This window comes from Zingiber officinale, chromosome 5B (genome assembly GCF_018446385.1).
Source record: "Zingiber officinale cultivar Zhangliang chromosome 5B, Zo_v1.1, whole genome shotgun sequence".
Taxonomy (NCBI): Eukaryota; Viridiplantae; Streptophyta; class Magnoliopsida; order Zingiberales; family Zingiberaceae; genus Zingiber; species Zingiber officinale.
The window spans coordinates 12961853-12983982 of NC_055995.1; the positions used below are offsets into that span (position 1 = coordinate 12961853).

The 22130-nt window shown below is 36.1% G+C and overlaps 3 protein-coding genes across 5 annotated transcripts; 2 read left to right on the plus strand and 1 right to left on the minus strand.

Moving 5' to 3' along the window:
• Positions 1-1852: 1852 nt before the first annotated feature.
• Positions 1853-2763, plus strand: LOC121987250 (fasciclin-like arabinogalactan protein 12). Its single transcript, XM_042541137.1, has one exon. The coding sequence runs from the start codon at positions 1873-1875 to the stop codon at positions 2641-2643; it is 771 nt and encodes a 256-aa protein (XP_042397071.1). The 5' UTR covers positions 1853-1872; the 3' UTR covers positions 2644-2763.
• Positions 2764-3931: 1168 nt separating this feature from the next.
• On the minus strand, positions 3932-13954 carry LOC121984133 (peroxisomal membrane protein PEX14-like). 3 transcript variants are annotated; one of them, XM_042536940.1, is made up of 12 exons: positions 13772-13954; positions 12889-13133; positions 12733-12793; positions 10623-10801; positions 10313-10496; positions 10082-10237; positions 9543-9610; positions 9415-9457; positions 9246-9316; positions 6318-6362; positions 6163-6231; positions 3932-4531 (listed from the first exon to the last, which is right to left on the minus strand). In XM_042536940.1, the coding sequence occupies exons 1-12, from the start codon at positions 13794-13796 to the stop codon at positions 4088-4090; spliced, it is 1590 nt and encodes a 529-aa protein (XP_042392874.1). In that variant the 5' UTR covers positions 13797-13954; the 3' UTR covers positions 3932-4087. The 3 variants fall into 3 exon arrangements, with proteins under 3 accessions (XP_042392874.1, XP_042392873.1, XP_042392875.1); XM_042536939.1 differs by having other exon boundaries at positions 10313-10499; positions 13772-13952; XM_042536941.1 differs by lacking the exon at positions 10082-10237 and having other exon boundaries at positions 10313-10499; positions 13772-13953.
• A 6384-nt stretch (positions 13955-20338) lies between these two features.
• LOC121987251 lies at positions 20339-21072 on the plus strand. The gene is made up of 3 exons (XM_042541138.1): positions 20339-20599; positions 20670-20716; positions 20799-21072. The coding sequence occupies exons 1-3, from the start codon at positions 20407-20409 to the stop codon at positions 20934-20936; spliced, it is 378 nt and encodes a 125-aa protein (XP_042397072.1). The 5' UTR covers positions 20339-20406; the 3' UTR covers positions 20937-21072.
• Positions 21073-22130: the final 1058 nt, after the last annotated feature.

Genomic DNA, 22130 nt, shown 5'->3' on the forward strand with positions numbered 1-22130 from the left:
AGCTGATAGCTTATCATCCAGAATTTCTTGGGAGAACGACATGCTCACCCACTCGGGAGAACTACCGACCATCAGGGCCTTGCTTTTATGATAGTCGCGGGAGGGCGCATTTTCTGAAGATGAGCTTTAAGGCTTATCCGCTCGGCTCATGCCATCAAGGGGCATGCAGAACAACACCCAGTGATAAGCAATTGGTGATGGGGGCATAGGCGGCAAGTCGATCGACTGCAAAGGTACTTGCGGGAAGGCAGGCGGGGAGGGTGGATTGGTTGGAATCCAGTTGGGCCTTCCACTCATCTTCCACGCTTGGCTTACTGGCCAGTCGTAGATATAAAAGGATTGTTCGACAGGTGTCTCTCGATTGTTGCATGTTATTGTAGCACCATTCTGGCCTCTCGAGCAACAATCAATGTCGCTAACTCTTCTTGTGTTAAGGTTACCGTGGTGAGTCGTCCAGTCTTGTCCATCTTCACTCTTCAGATGTAGAAAAGGATTCTCATAGACAATGTTAAATATGATTCTATCCGAAAGCGAAAAAGATGGATAGCTAGGGAAGGTATCTCTAATGTTGACTAAATAAAAACTCCTCGCTATATCCAAATAACTCTCAAACGCTCCTGTGTGCAAGAAGATCGTTAGTGATTGGGCTAGGGAAGGGATCCTGATATTGGTCCTCTCACACTCAAGTTAGTGATCGACTTCTGGGAATGAATAGTGGAAAAAACAGTAACGATGGGTGTATCAAATGATGTAGCATCACATACCTGTGCTTGTAGATAGAGACCTCTTTTTATAGTATTATGTTGTGTCTGTGTACAAATCTCGAAGCATTTTTTTAAAAAGGGTAGACTATAAAGGGGCTCTGACAGCTTTTTCAAAATAGACCTACAATCTCTGCGATTGACAGAATGGAAGCTTCAAATGCGTAACTTACATATAGAATATTCTCTGTCCTCCATGACACAAGATGCCAAAAAGGAATATGAGGTTGTTGAACTGTGGGGCTTACCATAGCCTCACCCGGCAAGCCGACTGAGTCTTTAATATAGTCCGATCGACCATCACTCACAAGAGCTATCCGGTCAACTTCGATGAATGCAGTTGACGACTTGGCCTTCGCTCGGTTGGACCAAACATCCAGTATGTCCAATCGGGCCATATGTCTGGTCAGCTGGAACACTCGGTCGAGCTTGTTAGTGCTTAGCTTTATGGTTCATCAATGCTTAAGAATTCAAGGCTAGCTCGAGACCTAACCAACCAAAGGGTTCGATCGAACAGACTCTCAGTCTAAATGAGGATACATCTTAACTCAGAATATTGATTACCTCTTTGATTTTAACTGTCACACCAACTAACTTTTTAAACTTTGACTTTTGGAGAGGGTTCACCTTAACTACCATCTCAGTGGCGGATGGAAAACAAGATTACCTAAGAAAATTAAAATTCGAATCTACAATAATAATAATAAATGATAGACTAGTAGGTATATTTATAAAGTTGTGCTTGGTACTTGGTAAATAAAATTAGTCAAACGAAACCTAATATTTTTAAAAATATAATGAAATGAGAAGCATGCCACTAATAATTAAATCATACTATTAAACCAAATTAAAGGTACCATAGGCTTATTTAACAAAAGGTACTTGTATCTATAATTAAGTCATACTCTATTAAACCAAATTAAAGGTACCATGGGCTTATACAACAAAAGGTACTTGTATCTATATATTTAGAATATTACGTGCTGTGCATTCGGTTCAAACCAAATTAAATTAAATTAATTAAAATTTTCTAAATTAATATATATATACACACACATACACACAGCACAAACACCCTCTTCTATTCACCATGGCACCTTCTTCCTGCCTCATGTTCTTCTTCTTATCTGTTTCATCCTTCCTCCTCCTGACCGCCCCGCCGGTCCGGTCCCAAGCTCCCTCGCCCTCCTCCGGCGGCCCCCTCAACCTGACGGCCATCCTGGTCAAGGCCGGGCAGTACTCCTCCTTCGTCCGCCTCCTCCAGCAGACCCGCATCGACGTGCAGCTCAACAGCCAGCTCAACAACAGCTACAACGGCATCACGGTCTTCGCCCCCACCGACAACGCCTTCGCCGGCCTCGGCACCCTCAACAAGCTCTCCCAGCAGGAGCAGATCAATCTGGTCCTCTACCACGTCCTCCCCCGCTACTACAGCTTCGCCACCTTCCAGAGCGCCAGCAACCCCCTCCCCACTCAGGCCTCCGACCGGACCGGAGTCTTCACCCTCAACATCACCACCACCGCCGTCAATGCCAACCAGGCCAACATCTCCACCGGCGTCGTCAACACCACCTTCAGCAACGTGCTCTACGCCGACTTCCCTCTCGCCGCCTACTCCGTCGACAAGGTGCTGCTGCCTTACGCAATCTTCGGCCCCAAGCCACCCGCCTCAGCTCCCGCGCCGTCAGCCAGGAGTAATCATGCTACCACGAACTCCTCCGACGCCGGGATAGCTCCGCCACCGGGGAGCAGAAGCAGCAGCAATAACGACGCCGGAGGCGGCTCATCGTCGGCGGCCACCAGAAGGGCTAGAGAAGTGGGATATTGGAGCTTGATTGCAGGCGTTGGCTTTCTAGGCATGGCGGCCGGTAACATATTGTGATGATCGATTTACGTTAAGTTGTTCTGCATGGCATTGTGAGCACTGTGTGTGTGTTTGTTTTTTTGCTTTTCATTGGGTGTCAAGCATTTTCTGATTCGAGTTCAGTTGACTTCTTGATGAGTGGATCTGGTCAAAATCATGCATCGAGAAGAGTTGACTCCAACTCTTCTCGATGGTTTCTCCGAGCTACACTGCATGTGATCGCACGTGGTGGGAAAAAACTAATTCAATAAATGTAGCACACAACTCAAAGCCTTCATCTTTTTTTAAATGAACGAAGTCAAATAAGTAAGAACGGATGCGAATCACGAAAAATTGAATATGAATGGAACTTCTAAGAGTGCGTTGAATCGAGCTTAATATAATAAAATTTATAATATAGTATAATATACTTAATATTATATTATTATGTTTATAAAAGAATTATATATTATACATATAATTTTTTATTATAAAAGTGATAATATCATTATTTTTTTTTATATGTAATGTAATTTTTATGATTATAAAATGATAAAAATTTCTTATGATTTTTATCATTATAAAATGATAAAAATATCTTACGATTTTTATCATTGACGATTAGCGATCGACAGTGACAACCGACGGCTACGACGATCACAATTGACAGCCGATAGTGACTGACAACTGCCGACAGTAATGGACGACCAACAACGACCGGCGACGTCCAATGGCAGCCAACAATGGCTACCGATTGGTACAAAAAATTAACTAAGGGTATTTTTAACATATTAAATTTTGGGTTGAAATATAATCCAAATTACATACTATTAGTTGTGTAATTCAGATTATAAAAATTTATTATTCAGATTTAAAATTATATCAAATAAAATAATCATATAATCCGTATTACTCACCAAACACAGCCTAAACTTTATTCAGGTGTCTAGCTGCTCATGTTAATAAGACAGTGGATAGTTGGTAAAACTTGGCACCTATTTTTCATATCACAATGAACAATTTAGGTGAAAGTCTACTGTGGGTGTCGCCAAGACCTGAAAACATAGAATTATTGTGTAATCGCTGTTTGTGCAGGCTGAAACAAATTTTGAACTTACTCTAGCCATAACATTGTCCAAAATCCTGTCATCTTATTTCTACTATGATCAATCATGCTCCCTCAGCAGGTTCTGATTATTCAGAAGCATATATCAGTCTTTCCAGCAAACAGACAGAGACATTTTGGAGGCATCTGAGAGAAACATGACCAAGAAAAACCAAATTGTCACCCTAATGGAAACTGAAAGTTTGGGGGAAACAACAGATAGAACATTAGAAACTTTTTGGTTATAAAAAAAATAAGCAGGTTCTTTTAATTCAGACAGAATATAGCTATATTTGTTATCTATGCATATCTCCTGAATCAAGAAAAATATAGCACAAAATACTCTGAGATACTTTCAATTGTCTGCCATTTTAGTATTTACTTGATTTCTACACCTGCACCCCTTTCCTGATCTGTAGCTAAATTGAGATCTGTCAAAGTGCTACCAGAATTTTGGGGTTTGTCGGCGTGGATATTGCTAGAGGAGATCATCAAGCTATCGTCACCTGATTGCTGCCTCTGAGTGGATGATTTTGGCTGCCTAATAGCATCTGCAGCTTCTGGCATTAGAAATGCTGGTGGCTCTGTTGGAACCCATCCTCGTTTCATGGGGCTTCCAATGGATCTCACTGCATCGTAAAACTGCTCTTCTGGGTCAGATTCGATCTCAGAGATTTGAATTGATTGCTTACTCCGCCAAGGCTCTACTCCAGTTGAATGGCTCTCATTTAGTTGAGAGTTGTAAACTTCAGAATTCAACCTGAGGCCATTTGCTTTGGATTGAAGACCAAAAGTGGATCCTTGCTGACTGACTTCCCAAGGCTGTGTTAAGCAATTGTTGAAATCAGTGTAATAAGCTAAAAGGGATACATTGGGTTTCAAATAGTGTAAATTTAACAAAAATACAAAAACAAGGAATTGTAACTCCCAACAATTTGAAGTAGGTTTGATGATATATTTTTTTTCTGAGTGAACTATTAAGACCATAATTTTAGTAAATCTTTGAAGAAGAATTTTTTCCCTCTTAAGATCCTCATTTTTCCTCAGACCAATCTTAATTGATTCAATATATGAGTTTCTTTCAGAATGTCTATGTAGTTCATTCTCAAATTTTAATCAATTGAAGCTACAATTAATTGTTTCAAAATGGCAACATTTGGTTTCTGCAATAGTTACTTTAGTTTTTTCATAAATTTAACTCATTCAAAAAATTTTAAAAATTGAACATGCCCATTCTTAACTAATATTTATCATCTATTGGAATTAGAAATGATTGCTTTCAGATTTATTATTATTTTTATCCTTTCTATTAGATTCCTACGTTCATCATAATTCTCATCTCAGCTGCATTTACTTTTAATTTAAACAGGGACAACCTTTTGCATTTTAATTTTATCATCATACATACAGACTGTAGCATTATAAATTTAGAAAATTCAATTGACTTGTTTACATAATTATCAATGACCAAATTATTTTGGACAATAGAGTATGAAATACATAAGAGACAAGTCAACAGCTAACAACGACCATTCCAACAACAATCGTATGTGATGCGGTGATGAAGAGGGACCCCACTAAGATAGGCCAAAAGCAAGGAAGACCGCTGACGTGGAAGTCAAAGTTAAGGAAGGAGTCAAAGTCGGCCGAACAGGCGAGTTACGATCGAGTGGACAGCATGCCCGAGTGGATGAGCAGGGTCAAACGGATAACTCGAGGTTAAGAGACAAACAAGCAGTACATCCCCCAGCCGCCGTCCCTGCCAAGCAGGAGGCGTATCCGTCCAGATGAGAGGCAGCCCTCCGACAACGAGAAAGCTATGTGAAGGGAGACTACTTGGTGCAACATAGCCGAGTGGGCGTGTCCCGGCCAAGCGGCCACCTGTCGACCTATAGGAGACCCACCCGTATATTTCCTCATATTCTTTTGGAGGTTTATGTCACTAACAATAAAGGAGTAAATCGTACGGTAGAAGTTTACAGACTGTTATATCAGAGATATGCATGCTCGCTTAAGGAAAGGTGTTAGGGACATTTTTTGGCTTGTCTTTTTATAGGACACTTTTATAGGACACTTGGGAAAATGTGCGCACGCTTTGAGATGCATGCGCAAGCACTACAGTGGCACTATAAAAGGAGGTTCCCATCTACATGAAGAGGTATACGCAACTTCGTCTATACACCCTTTTTACTACAACATTCTTGCTACTTTCTACATCGCCGAAAACTAATTTGAGCGTCGGATGGCCAACGCCGGGAACCCCTTCCCGGCCTGGCACTGACGCTTTTGTGTTGCAAGACCACATGGAGTCTTCGCTTTGTCAACTTTCCAGTCACATCTCTAACTTGTCATCTTCTCTGCTTTCGGACAGGAACAAGTATGAAATAAAACCATTCACTTATGAACTCATAAATATAAAAGAATAAAATGGAAAGAATACTTGGAATGCAAACCTTGGGTCTAGGAGGTAGACAAGGTTTAGCTATTGGTTGGTTAGGATTGGGAGGACTGTCATCAATATCCTGGTCATGGTCAACCACAAACGAGTAAAATTTAGAAGTGACTACTATTAACATTCTAACATAGAAACAAGATGAAGAAATTGTACCTTGATGTTAGGAGGCCTTTCCCCCCTTTGTATCATTTCTATGATCTGCAAAATAGGTTAATCACTTAATATGATGCATTACTTAAAATAACAAACAACAAAAAATGTATAAAAGGAAAAAAATAACAATGGATTATTCATGTTCTATTTTTCTTAACTTGGTAGTTGAATGTTCATTTCTTTGCTCCTGTCTTCACTCTTTTAAGGCCCCCAAGTCTCCAAATGATAGACTAGATTAAATTATTTTAAGAATTTGTTTTAACCAGAATTTATCATCTCCTATATTTGTTAGAGGTGTAGAGTTTTAATCAACTATCAAGAGTATGTTAGAATTGGCCAATGAAATATTATCGAACTTGGTTTGTTCATCTAGTATAACAGTCTCTTGATCTCAAGCTTCTTGGAACATGCAATCGCAGCATCTGCAGTCAGTTGTGAAATTAGTATGCATCCTTACTTTTGGTCCCATAGAATTTAACTCTTGTTTTAAAAGGAAGCCTAGGTAGGTGCATATAAACATTTGTAGCAAGGGACTGCATTAGAAAGCATATGAGATCCATAAGGCTATACATGAGGGCAGTATATGGGCACATAAAAAAAAGTAAAATTGTAGTTCATTCAAACCTTAATTATTACTTACTCTAGTCCTTGACACTCAAAAGATAAGGACTCTCTTGATGTTTCTTCTTATGAGAGGATTAGTTCTTGCAATAATAAAGTAAATATAAGGTCAAGTTTTAGTGTGGGAATAATTCTAGTTAGAGCTGTCAATTTGGGTTAGGCCTGTCGGGTTGGCCCGCCCTGCCAAACAATTTAAGCGGGTTGGGTTGAAATTTTATCAACCCAAGTCCGCTGCGGGTCGACCCGCCTAGGCCCACGACCCGCGCGGGTCGGCCCGCGATGGGCTTGGGTTGGCCTGCGGATTGAGAAACACATTGTGTAATCAGTAGCAACTGCGAGAGTACCAAGGGTTAAATTGTAGCATTTCATTATCTTCTTCGTTAAGAGGAATACTAATTAGGAAAAGCCCATACTTGTGAAGTTGAGTGTGATAGACAAAAGTTACATAAATATATATGCACACAAAGTCGATTAATCTTTAAAGTAGATGACCTTCTTATTTGATTTGTTTATGGGATAAATCTGAAACATACATTATGCACAATGAAGAGCTTGGTGTGTGTACCTAAACAAGATGGTCTTCTTAAAAGTAGATGACCTTCTTATTTGATTCGTTTACACACGCACAGCCACGGTACCACTGATCTAAACTGCTCGACGCATAGCCAGGAGTCCTAATTACTATTCCCCTTCGTTGCACAATTTTATGTCAATTTATTATCTTTCTTTGTTATAATTTTAAAATAAAAATAGTACTTTTGATCCAACATAAGTACTTGTTTATTTCCATTTATATTTAAAATACTTGTTTATGAATACATTTGATTGATAAAATATTTTCGAAGTAAAACATTGAAGATATGAACTATTTTTTTTAATTTTTTTAAAAAATTTGATAGGCCCGCGGGTTGGCCCGCCAAACTCGCGACCCGCCTTGGATTAGGTTGGAAATTTTCCAACCCGCCAAGTTGACGGTCCGCCCCGCCCCGCCAAATGGTTGGCCCGCCACGGGCCGACCCGCCCCGCCCCGCCATGGGTTGACCCGTCTGACATCTCTAACTCTAGTAGACTATTATGACAAAAAATAGACTATTATGAATATCTTTAAAGATGACCAATAAAAAGGGCAGCCCGGTGCACGAAGCTCCCGCCATGTGGGGTCCCAGGAAAGGATCCATTGTATGCAGCCTTACCCTGCTTTTTGCAAGAGCTTGTTTTCAGGATTCGAACCTGTAACCTTTTTGGTCACATGGCAACAACTTTACCGTTGCGCCAAGGCTCCCCTTCTAAAGATGACTAATATATTCTATAATTAAAAAAGTTAAGTATCTTAAAGTGGAAGGTGTAAAAGATGGTGGAGGGTATAAGCTATTGAACTAAGGATATAGCCTTGCACATTGGTCAATGGAAGGCCAAGATTCAAGTAGTTGATCCCAAATAGTTTGAATAAATATGGCTTCATGACAATGACGATTACAAATTCAGTAGTATTAGGTTCAATTATTTTATGTTGCATATATGATATGCTTTATATGGTTAGTAATAATAAAACAAGATAAAATTTATTTAAGTATAGATGATGATATAGTAGGAGATAGAGCTCAATGGTATAAAAGGATCCATATAGCCGACCCCACCTAGTGGAATAATGCTTGGTTGTTATTTTTATATATGATATGCTCTATAGAGTGCTATATGCTATGTGGTTTAAGTTGCATGGTTACACATTTTTTATATAAATTATTGAAGGATAGTTCAGTAGCATACTTTATTATGCGTATGTAAGCATTTTCACTATTTTAAATAATTTTTAATGTTCTTTGACATGTACCGCATATGTGTCAACATACCACATGCATTTTGCTATGGTCATAATAAACTGCCTACCTACGTTTTAAAAGCTTGGACTATGTGATTTGAACTTTAAGGTACATTCGCATCTACTACAAAACATGAAACAACATTTGGAATTTGGCATCATGCACGAGTGAAATTGCATATTTGCATGAAACAAATTATCTTCTACATAAAATATACCCACTTTGAAGATTGAGATGCTCATCAGATACCAATTACCTAGCTCATATAATTATAACTAGTGTTTCTTTCTTTCTTTCTTTTTTTTTTTTTTTTTGGTTTTTTACTGAACTGTAGCCATAGGCCCATAGCTAGACAAGAAACCATTGAAAATTATAGATATCCACACAAACAAACCCCAGAAAGTTGATGCAATAATGCAACAACAATCCAAATTTTAACCACCAGATATGCAAAAATATTTTCACAAGAACAACCATAATTGCTTACCTCCATGTATGATTTGGGATGGGATGGTGGTGGTGTAGGTATTGTGGATGGAGGATTTGATAACGGCCTCACTATTAGAATTTTTTTTAAAAAAAAAGAGAGAGAAAGTGGGAACATAATTTTCAGATTAATTAATAGACAAAATAATAAATGTTCAAAGAATGGTTACCTGTTCCAAATTTCATATTCAGAGAACCATTTACTTTTTGATGCTGAAAAGAGTTCTTGAATTAGTTAACGAGAAGACTATTGTGAAAATTTTGGAAGCAAACCAAAATTGTCAGAAACCTAACTGACCTGTGCACCTAAAGTAGAAGAGCTTGAATGGTCAACTTGATCTGTTCCCCATGGATTGTTGATTATACCTGAGTATCGCAGAGAAAAAAAAAAATACTAAATCACTAAACATTGTTTAGTGGTATCCCTCAAGACATCAATAATGTCTCCTTGTTGAACAATTCCACAAATATCTAAAACTCTTACAAGTTAGAACGAGATTCTTGTTCATTCAACTTAAACTATCCTCCCTTTCTAGTGCTAAAACTACAATTCATATAAATTCAGTTTCAGTTTTAACTCAAAAACTTTACTTTCTAAAGTTTTTTCAATAATTTTTTGCTCCAAAATTCAAACTTAGTTTATTATGTCTAAACTCTCACCCATTAACACAATCTCATTCATTAATAACATATACAAGAGGTTTCAATATGCAAGATGGATGAATAAACAACTCTATCATGATAAGAATAATCACCATAACAGAGTCAAGCTTTGAGCAACATTGTGAAATAAAAGAAATTAAAACTATAAAGCTAAGCTTTACTCCATTAAATTACCCTTCGATATGTCTGATTGCCTGTTCGTGTGCAGATCATTATCATCAGTCAATTCTTTTCTTGAAACTTCTATTTTACGTATGACATTGCCAATGGACTTCATCTCCTCAAGTTGAACATCTAACAGTCTAGTAAATGTCTCAAAGTACTTCCTCTCTAGCAAGAAAAGGTAAGAGTAAACACATGTATTCCATTTAAAATCAATGGAAAAGAAAGTTCCTAAATGCCAACCTTCATGTTTGGCATTGACAAATTCTTGACTTGCTACAGCAACAACAGCTGCTGCAGAAGCAGCTGCTTTTGCAGCTTCTGCTGCTTCTTCAGCCACATTAGCTTTTGATCTGTTAATCAACTTGAAATCATTCTTTTCTGCAACCACCTTACGAACCCAAGCTTTCAACTTGGGAACAAACATCTTCTATAGAGAGAAGAGAGAATTTTAAGAATTGTTCCAAACTTCTGATTTATCTGTACTTCTAGGTTGTGAGTATTCAGCAACTAAAGCCCCAACAACACAACTCTTAGTCAAATGAATCAGTACCTTAAAAAGCACAGCCATTCCAGCTCCTGAAGCAGCAAGTAACCCAAGAACAAAAATAGCTTGGCTCCAATGAAACTTCAATTGATGAAAGCTAGTAGTTGGAGAAGGAATAGAAGGTGATTGTTTTGAAATCTGATATGGAACTTGTGGTTGCAATGTTACAGATGTTGGTTGGGTAACTACAGAAAAATAAATTAGTTGATATTGTTAAAAAATAATGGTCGAGGGCAATTGGTTCAATATGGAAATTAGTGCAGAAATCTGATAAAACAATATTATAAAAAATTCCATAATGTAGTTATGGGTATTTTAAGGATGTTGAAACTTTTTTGGCATTTTGAAAAAGAAGTAAAATTGTGGGGGTGAAATCAAATTTCATTAAATAAGCATACATTTAAGCATTCTTATTGCTAAATCTGTGCTAATAGTCAACAATAAGTCAGGGATTGGTTTTTTTGGAGCGTTAACCTCCAAAAAAACAGATCCTACATAAGATTATCTCAATTTTAGACTCCTAGATTAACATATTTAACATCCCTTCTATAAAAGTTAAAGCTATAAGTTTATACTATCTAGCATGCATGTACTAATCTGAATCCTGATCTCAAACTTTTAGTTGAATCCTGGACAGAGATTCTTCATACAGCTGAAAAATCTTCAAGAGTCTGATAAGTTCATTCTTAGTCCATGAATTAAAGGATCAAAGATCAGTATGATTTCAGTTGTCCAGAGAGTTTTTTATTTTAATTTTTTATTCACCAATTTTGGAAATAAATACCAAAAGGGCCAAAAGGAGAAATGAGACTTCAAGAGTCACTAATACAAACAATTATTTATGATGGAAACACTTGAGCTGGTAACTATTTATAGAACTTAAACAATCAAATAGTGCAAATGGAAAAGTACTTGTAACAAATTGAACCTAACTTAAATTATTGAAATGCATTACACTACAAGAAAAGTGAAAAGGCTATGTAATATAGATATTGACAAAAATAAAAATGAACATTTTTATGGTATATTTATAATTTAATCTAAGCACAATGTAGAACTAATCAATAAAATTTTACAAAGTAAATAAAAACCTATAATAGAGAAAAAAAATTACAATGATATGTGATGTTATAATTACCAAGGTATGAGTCGATGAGTAATACTTGGAAAGTTTTCAATTGATTTATTGAGAGGAAAATGAGAGATGAGATAATCATTTCTAAAAAATTCTTGGCTAGAAGATTCATTATAGAGGATATCTATTCGATAAGACAACTAATAAAGCTAACTTTTAGAAAATTGAAGATACAATTTTACTGGAATAGAAAGCAAAACGGAAGGAGGATTTTTGTTTTGGAAGTTTTGCTTAATATTTTTTTCCATGCTATTTACGTTTTCCAAACTTAACCGCAAGAAAATCTACAGTAATTTCCCTAACACCCTGTTTGGAAATAACTTAAGTCATGGAATTGAATTGAATTCCATTATGAATTGAATTCCATAAGGAGTTGAATTCAATTCTCATGTTTGGAATGAATTGCAACTTAAGTTATGGAATTCTTATGTTTTACCATTTTATCCTTCTCTCTTTTTTCTTTTCTTTTTTTTACAAAGAAGAGAGAATGAGGGCACAATGTACATAATATGGAGAATTGAATTCCCTATCTAAATCACACATAAAGAGGTGTGATTTACTTTTGCCTTGTTTGATGGAATTGGAATTGAATTCCATATCAATTCTTAGCTAAAAAATCATTCCAAAGCATGGATAAGGCATTGAGATTTTTTTGAGTAATGAGACATATTAATGAAGGGATAAAAATTATGCAGACATAAGGTATCAGTGATCAAAGGTTTAGATGAATACTAATGGTTCAAAAGTTGCTGACATGTCAACTTTAAGAACAAGTTCTCCCATACAAAAGATATTTCCAAATTATACACAATAAGCAATAAGATTCAAAGGAATAAACCATATTTTTTAGTCAATTATTCTTATGTGGAAATGAGGTGAAAGTACCAGTAACTTAAACATATCAAGATCCTCAAAATATTGCCAATTGTAAGTAACTACAACAGTCCATATAAAAAACATTAGGGGGCTTCAAGCACCAACTTGTTTTATTAGCTTGATCTGCAATGGGAGCTTCAACAGCTTCAGCATTCAATGAAGGATCCTAATATGACACAAAAAGTGCTTACTAGAATTCCAAAAAAAAAAAAATACAAGTGAGATTCAGTGAAAGAAAAATAAGATGAAAATAGATCTTACTGGTACACGACGAAAGGCTTCATCAATTTCCTCTTTTCTGAGGCCTTTCTTCTCTAAAAAAGCTCGCCTATATAGTACAGGAGAACCCCTCACTTTCGGATGTGACAAAAAATTGACAGCATTTTGCACTTGGTCCTCCCTAACTGGTTCTGGAATAGTAAAAACTGATTTTTCTAGAGATTCAATAGTAGCCTCGCCTTCAGAGACTTGTTGAGCACTGTCCATGGCTTTATCCACTCCCGATGCTGGAGAATGAATAAATAAGCAACATTTCAGTGGCGTCCATGATTACTTTGATTCCCATGAAGGATTGCCCATAAGAAATATGAAAATGACAAGAAATAGAAGATAAGCCAGTCAAAGTCCAGGAACATAGTCGTTGAAAATAAATCCATCTTATGATCAATAGTGACATTTCTGCAGCAAACCTTGTTTTTAGAATCAGGATTGCATCTTCTGAAGCGATTAGAATAATTAGTATCTGCCTATGAGTAGATCTGAGTATAACATACATCAAACTAAAAATAGAAATATTTGCAACCTTTCATAGAGGAAAGTTTTTCCATAAACATCTCAGAGTGGATGATGTAGTAAGACCATGGATAGAGCACAACCAAATTCGTCCACTTGACATACTTGAAAAAAATCAACTTTACTCCTAACTAGAATTAACAGAAAGCTCAATCAATTCTATATTTTGTTAGCCCAATCGTTCGACCTTAGGATTGTAATGGTTCAAGACGATCGACCAGAATGCCCACAGACACGACAGAAATGTTTCTTCTAAATCGATTAGATTCTGCTCCAAGGAGCGAGCTGTTAGCATCTGGAATGGTAAAAAAAATACAATTTCGATATCGGACGAAAGAGGCAAGAAAATCACCGGAGTTCTGCGAGCTATTAGCCATGCCCGCTTGAACGCTAGTCGCAGTCAGTACCCGATTGAATCAAATGAGCTCTACTGGAAAGATAAGATCGATAAACTAGCGCATGGCATTCCGCCCGTCCGAAAGGAAAGAGGGATCGAAGTCGAGGGCGTACTTTTTGGGGCGGAAGCCGGATCGTAACAAAAAACCACCACGCCCTTGGAAAAATTTCATCACTGTACAAGATTTACATGTTTTTCCAAAAATGTCCCTAATAATTTGAAAAAAGTTAACATGTTCCTTAAAATTTTTATTAGAAAGAACATTATTATAAACATAAAAACAAGGTTGCATTGCAGATCAGATCATCATCCGAAAGGTATTTTAGTACTTGATATTTTAACACGTAGTAGTTTATATATTATTAACATTTTAAAATAATTCAAAATATTTATCATTAATAAGGAGAACATTTATTAACTTTATAAAAATTTATTATATTTTTTATATCAACTTTTAAGGAATAATAACTAATTTAGATTAAAAAAATTATACTTATTTAATATTTCTATTTTTTATTCATCAATCTGATTCCATGTAAAATTTCCATTGACCATCAACAAGAAGCGAGATGAGCTACAAGGGTCGGGTGACCCAACACTATGATTAGTTCGAGCGTCACATGCATTTATTTGTATTGCGTAGGAATCAAATTCTCATTGTTTGAAAAATTCATCTATCCATATTACGCCCGGGATAGGGTCTATGCCTAGTGCACCATTTTTATTGAGACTATTATTTTTAGTATTTAATGTGATGATGATAATTAAATAAATGACTCCATTTCATGCTATGACAATACTACATTATCTATTCCCACCAAATGATAGATTTACTATATTATATATGGATCAATTTCTGACGAGTACATTTCCTTAAGAAAAAGACTCCTCTCATTTTTAGTCATCTAATGATAAGTTATAATTAAATTTGACCTTATAATTTATCTTTTTTCATATAATTTATAGACAGACTATGAAATATCCTAGGTGAATGTAATTATATTTACTACAATACTACATTGATAACTTTTTAACCCAAAAAAAAACTATATTGTCTCTTTATAAAGGTCTTCATATAAGATATACGGTCATTTTCAAAACCTTACACTTTCAATTTGGTACCTTAATTTTCAACCTTTTAAATTTATTTTTATTTAGAAATGTTCCATTTTAATATTAAATTATTTTTATTTTATTTATCGTAGATTTTTATAATTGTTATTTTAATGATATACTATAACACCTAGTCAACTCTTTCCTTTTAACTTTCTATTTGGATGGGATGAATAAAAGTTCATTAATAAAAGGAGAAAGAGGAAAAGGAAGGAAAAGAGAAGGAAAATATAATATTTATATTTTCCTTATTTCAGAGGGCAAAACATAAAATTATAAAATTATCTTCACGTTTTTGAAAATATCATTCGAGCTTACTTCAGATTATTTATTTATTCGAAGATTAGAAAAACAAATATCAACTGCATTGAGTCAATTCACGAACTAAAATCCACGACACTTACATTTCCTCGAATTATCTAAAAATTTTAATTTAGCAAGCAAACAATTATTCCTATAAAATGGAAATAAATTTAAAATATTATAAAAAGTTACTTTCCAAAAGCATTGGTACAGCATCATGGCATATGAAATTAATTAAATATGTATTAAATATGGAACAATATTGATAGGGGTGTAATCAAGTCAAGTAGAGTCGAATTCTTGAATGTTTAAGTTTAACTCATTTATAATCGAGCCGAACTCAATCTTTATTTAACGAATATATTTATGGCTCAAGAACTTATTCAAATTTTTATCAAACCTAAACGAGTTTAATAAATATAAATCATAAATTTAAATATTTATTAAAAACTAAATTATATATTTAGAGAAAATTATAATATTATTATTAAAATTTATAATTTTATTCTAATAAATAAATTTAATATATTTATCTATATTTTTCATAAGTAGAGTGTAAAATCTATAAATTAAATATTAAAACTATTTTTTTTATATTTAAAAGTTGTTTAATGAGCTTAACAAACGTGTTCACGAGCTAACGAGTCGAATATTGCGAAGGTTGAGCTTGGTTTGTTTATCTTAACGAGCCTCGTTAAACGAGCTCAAATGAGTTTTTATCAAATCGAGCTTCGAATAGCTCACGAACGGCTTGGTTCATTTACACCCTTAAATATTGGCACAACATCATAACATATGAAAGTAGTTGAATATGTATTAAATAATCTATCAGAAGCTTTGGCACGACATCTAAAATTAGTCCAAAAGCTTTATATGATTTGCTCATGGTGACAAAAGGTGAATACGCTCGCTTCCAGTGTCTCTGTCAATCCGTCTCAGGGTCAATACGGAGGAGGTAAATCACGGACGACTACTAGCTTTTGGAATAGTGACTAGCACATAAGGGATGCATTTATCTCGATTTTATCGAGATTCGAACCTCAGCTCTTATAGTGACAACACCTCATATACTAGGCACAATCAAATGGGTGATGTAATACAAATAAACAAAGTGTTGCGTTCAGATAGAAATATTAGAAAAGATTAGTCTTTCTTCCCAAAAATCATCCTTTCTTCCTAGGCATAACCTGAAGCACAAAAGCAATCACTACATCTTCATCTCAAATTTTAATGTTTCTTTTTTTTTTTTTTTCCTTGATGATCTTCTCTTTTGATCCTTTGCTCCCCCAAGTTCTTCTCCAATGCCCAAAATTATTTCTCTACTTTTTATCTGAGATCTCCAAAATGACATCTTTTGGATCCTTTTATGTTTTTCCTTTATCTTTCTTCTTGTTCTTTTCTTCTTCCCATGCAGGTTTTGGTTCTCTTTTTCGATCAAGATTGCTCATTTCCTTAATTTCGACCATCATTTTCTTCTTCTTCTTCCATGATTCTCATTCTCTGCTAACTTCACTGCAGCTTCGTAATGCTGGCCATTTCCACCAAATTTCTGGGGCTCGCCAAATTCTTCGCAGTCTCCGTGACATGTTCCGTTCCTCTCCTTTTTTTTTTTTGCTCCTCTCCATAGCTCTCATGTTCAGCTTCGAATCCTCTAAGATTTGCGTTCCCATTCTCCAAAGTTGGGGTTTTCTCAGGACTGTGCTTTGTAGGTCTTATCATTGCCGGCTTTAGCTTCAACTCTACTCCTTTTCCTTTTCTTCATCTTCTTCCGTTAGTCCTCTTCGGAGAGATACAGCGAGGGGCCGACGCCAAAGCCTTGGTGTGCGAGCTGTTGGAGTAAGAGAATACCTAAATCAATAAATTTTAAAATTAATACGATGAAAGGATAAAATTAAAATAAAATATTTTTTAATTTCTCTTAACCTTTCTTATATTAAAATCGAAGGGTAAAAAATTCTTTTATTTAATGATAAAGAAAATTCTTATCTTCTTTACCTTTGATTTTCATAACTCATTTTGTTCTAAATAGGATTTTAAATTTCCTTTTCCCTTGTTTATCCTTCCCTCCCTTTCTCTCATCTCCTCCTAAGTAGACCGTAAATATCTCTTAAAACTCCAGTCGTCAACGATCTCGTGACTATTTTCCCTTCACATCATTTTTCTTTCTCTTTAGTGATTTCGTATTGACAATATATTTTTTCTTGCTCGTTAGTGATACTTTCATAAGATGCTCTCCTCCCTCATAGAAAATTTTCTTCCTCGCTCTTTCTTCTTCTTTCTAGATAAGCACGAATTAGATTTTTTTTTTATCATCATAAAACACAAAGTAGAATACTAGTCTTTTTAAATATTTTTTTTTCTTTTTTCAATTCTCGGGAAGTTTTTAATTACAGTATTGGCATTGATTGCGTTGTCTTTCAGTGCTCTTTTGTAAATTTTCAATTTTACCCTAGCAGCCTTAAAGTTATAAATTTTGTATTTGCATCACATGGTCAATCTTATTATTTCATTTAGGTGGTATTTGATTTGCTCCTAACAATTGAAATGAGAATAGTATTATAGAATGAAAGTGAGTATGAATTTGTATTATTCTTAAAAATAATATTTGGTTAGTTAAATATTTTCAATCGGAATGAATTTAAAATTTTCTTTTTTATCCTTAGAGAAAAAATGAGATACGAGAGAAAGTTGAATGTGAGAAAAAAATATGAGGAGAAAAAAAAATTATGAGATAAAAATAAAGAGAGGGAAAGTGTGGTGAGAGAAAATGAGGAGAGAGAGCATGATAAGAGATATTGAGGAGAGAAAAAAAGTACGATGAGAGAGAAAGTGTACCGAGAGAGAAAGTGTGGTGAAAAAAATGAAGAGAGGGAAAGTGTGATGAGAGAAAATGAGGAGAGATTGAGGAGAGAGAAAGTATGATGAGAGAGAAAATGTGTTGAGAGAGAAAGTATGATGGGAAAAATGAAGAGAGGAAAAGTGTGATGAGAGAAAATGAGAAGAGACTGTGTGATAGAAGAGAATGAAGAGAGAGAAAGTGTGATGAGAGAAAATGAAGAAATAAAATATGATGACAAAAAGATGAATACCCCCAGCGCCCCCGCCAACACAAAGAAGGTAGAAAGTGTGATAAAAAATGATGAGAGAAAGTGTAATGGAAGAGAATGAAGAGAGAGAAAATAAGGAGAGAGAGTATGTGATGGGAGAGAATACAAGGAGAAAATGATAGAAAATATGTGACGAGAGAGAATGAGGAGAGAGAAAGTATATTGAGAAAGAAAGTATGGTGAGAGAGAATAAGGAAAGAGAGAGAGTGAAATGAAATAAAAAATTAAAGGTATTTTTGTCCCAAACTTAATTTTTATTCTCATTCCTATCAAAACCTAAGGGAAAAGGTGAGTCTCATCAATTTCCAAATTTTTAAGTTTTATTTCAAAATCTTAATTCTATTCCCATCAACTAAACATAAAATTTAAAAATAAATTTATTCCCTCATTCCTAAACCCTTAAACTAAATATTACCTTAGTCTTATAACCAGTATAGACTTTTCAGGCATCTTGATATATAGTAGTTCACAGTGACTATGAAGAATCTGTTATTGTACGTGACAATTCTTCGGCGGATTAAACAAAAAGTAGAAAACTAAATTTTATATAAAATTTTAAAAATAAATATTTTTTTTTTAAAAAAAAATAACCTACGGTTGTACAAGACGGCCCTGCCGGCAATAGCGTAGCAAAGTTTAAGGTTACCCGGGCTATAGCCTTCCGATCCCATTGAGAAATCCGAAGCTTGGCTTCCATCAACCATCATGCACAAGATTGGTATGGAAGAGTGCCGAACTAAGTAAATCAAGTATACATCCATCTTTCCTTACACCCTGTTTGGAATGATATGGAATTCAATTCCTTTTAGAATTGGAATTGAATTCCATGCTTTGAAATGATTTTTTAACTAAGAATTGATATGGAATTCAATTCCAATTCCATCAAACAAGGCAAAAGTAAATCACACCTCTTTAGGAGGTGTGATTTAGATAGGGAATTCAATTCTCCATATTATGTCCATTGTGCCCTTCTTCTCTCTTCTTTGTAAAAAAAGAAAAGAAAAAAGAGAGAAGGATAAAATTGTAAAACATAAGAATTCCATAACTTAAGTTGCAATCCATTCCAAACATGAGAATTGAATTCAATCCCTTATGAAATTCAATTCATAATAAAATTCAATTCAATTTCATGACTTAAGTTATTTCCAAACAGGGTGTTAGGCGATCCAAGTTGAGTGTCCATATGGAAATGGCAGCTGGAATACACTGAGATGGAAACGGAGCACCTAATCAATAATTTCCATATAAGCAAATAAATTAAATAAATACCCATTCTATTACATATATGTTCATGATCCTCTTCCTCGTTAGGGGGCCGCTGGGCGGCGGGACCCGCCTTTTGCAACATGATCCTCTTCCTCGTTTCCCTGCAGGATACTTAATTGGTTAGAGATTAATTCCTGATTAGTACATATCCTCCGAAAAAAAATTCTCCTCGCCCCTATTTAATTTGACGGTCAAGCTGTCCTGATTTATCTTCCTTCACGTACAGAGGACACGGGAATGAGTATAATCAGTTTGCTACGATGATACTCTCCCTCGTCCTTCCAAAACATCTCTCTCATGGAAGACGTGCATGTTTATAGCTGTCTGTTACTGTGGCGGCTTGGTGTTTGAAGACTGCTCAGAAACTGGCCATCATAGTGTCTTCCCAGCTATCTGAAGACTCAGCTCAAGAAGAATAATAGATCTGTAATAATGGTGAAGTACTGTAACTATAAAGTTCAAAGGGAAAGCTAAGGGCAATTCTTCGTCGCTATAGAGACTAAGACGGATGTCCATGAAGGTGGGAGACAAGTTGCCGCCCAAGGTCTGTCTGACCTGTTGGGATTGTCATAGCACTTTGTTAATGGATCCAACAACATTGATCTCGCTCATCCGAGGGAACTTAAAGACTAGCCTAACCTTGAACTCTATCTAGTCACACCATTAGATGCATGGACAATTTAGGCACTTCCAAACAACCTCATCCAAGGGAACTTAATCTGTGGTCTTCCTTGTGCATTCTAAATCTCAGCCTTAGCACCCTCCCCTCTATTGTTACTATCTTTTGGGGATTGCTCAGTGATGGCTCTAGCCAATGCATGCTTCTCTGTAATGAACAGACAGCCCTCTTCCTTGGAAGCAGGAACTTCTGTGCTGAGATCAGTTTCTACCTTCCTCGAATCAACCGGCATCGGAAGGAGGAGCACAATAGCCTTGCTTGCATCCACTGCCATAATTCCTGAAGTCACAGATTCAAGAAAGGCTCTTTTGCAAGGTATCATATCTGAAAAATCAACTGACTAGTTGCGTTTCTGTTTATGACTGATAGTTGTGTTTGGTGCTAGAGTATCTTAAGAGGTCCAAGGAGAACAAGGAAAAATATGACAAAGAGGTGAGGATTTAATGTGCCACTAGAACACTCTGGCCATCGTTTTGGCTGCGTTGGAATTTAATTTTGTCTCTGTTTTTTTCAGAGGCTAGATGACTTTTACAAGAGGAACTACAAGGAGTATTTTGAGTTTATTGAAGGATCAGTGAGAGACAAGAAAGAGGAGGCGTTGTCTGAGGCAGAGAAGGATATACTGAAATGGCTGAAGAAGAACAGGAAATGAGACCTTATAGATTCTTCAAGGGTTGGGCTGTAGCAGGATCAATAGCTAGGAACAATTGTGGAAACCAAATCTTGAACTTTTGTGGCAAATCACGATATGTCCACTGATTATATGCATGTCTTTGAATGTTCTGGTTTCTTGACGCTGTGTCCAAGATAGGGCCGTAAACTAACTAAACATCCGTGAGCAAGTCTGATAATTAATTGGGTAAGAGTTTATTTATATTTTTTAATTTATTTATTTTTACCTTGGGACAATAGTGTAATAATTAGCCCCTCCAATAGATAACCAAAGATCTCATATTTAAATCTCAGCTGCGACTCTGTAATAGATTTTTTCCTTTAATGAGAACATTGATCGTCTGAATTGGCCTCTATGAGCATATCTTGATTTATCTTAGTGACAGATAAAATTTTCGTGAGACTGAACTAGTAATAAAATTTATTTATCATTGATCCCGTCCGAAAGCTGAGTAGGACAGAGACTGACCGTGCTGTTGTTGACATTGACGAGGGTCATAGAGATGCAGGGCTGACGCTGCACCTCCGGCAAGGACTACCGCGGGAGGGTGATGGAAGATGATGACGAGGCTGACGAGGTGGGGATCTCCTGCGCATACTCAGATAAGCACCCAGGCCATTAGAGACCAAGAACCAGGGAAAAAGTCCCTGGGTCAGGCCCTCCGACGCTCAAATCAAGTGCTTTTTCTCCAGAAGCACAGTGAAAGGACGAAAAGTAAAAGATCAAATGTGAAAAGATGAGTGAGCGTACCTGCGTAGAGACAAAGCCTCCCTTTTTATATGACTGTGGGTACTTCTGGAGTCTGACGGGTGTCAGGGAATGTCGGGTATCAAGATTTGTCTGGCGGTGAATGACACATGGCATCTTCCTATAGGTCTAAGGAGGGATCAGTGGGCAATGAGGGACCGTTAGCATATTCCCTGACATGCGGTGATTATTCTCTGACGAGTTGTTACAATTCCCTGGATTGATTGTCGTGTAGTGTATGCTCGCCCCGGTCTGTTAACTTTAGACTTGGTCTTCGTACCTGTAAATCTTGACCTGTAGGCACAGACCTACATTCCCTAGTGCATTCCCTAGCTTGTGTTTGTTGTCCTGTGAATCCAGATTTGTACATCCTGAATTGTATGTCCCGACCCACATTTCCTGTTTTGCCTGTCTTGACCTGTAAAT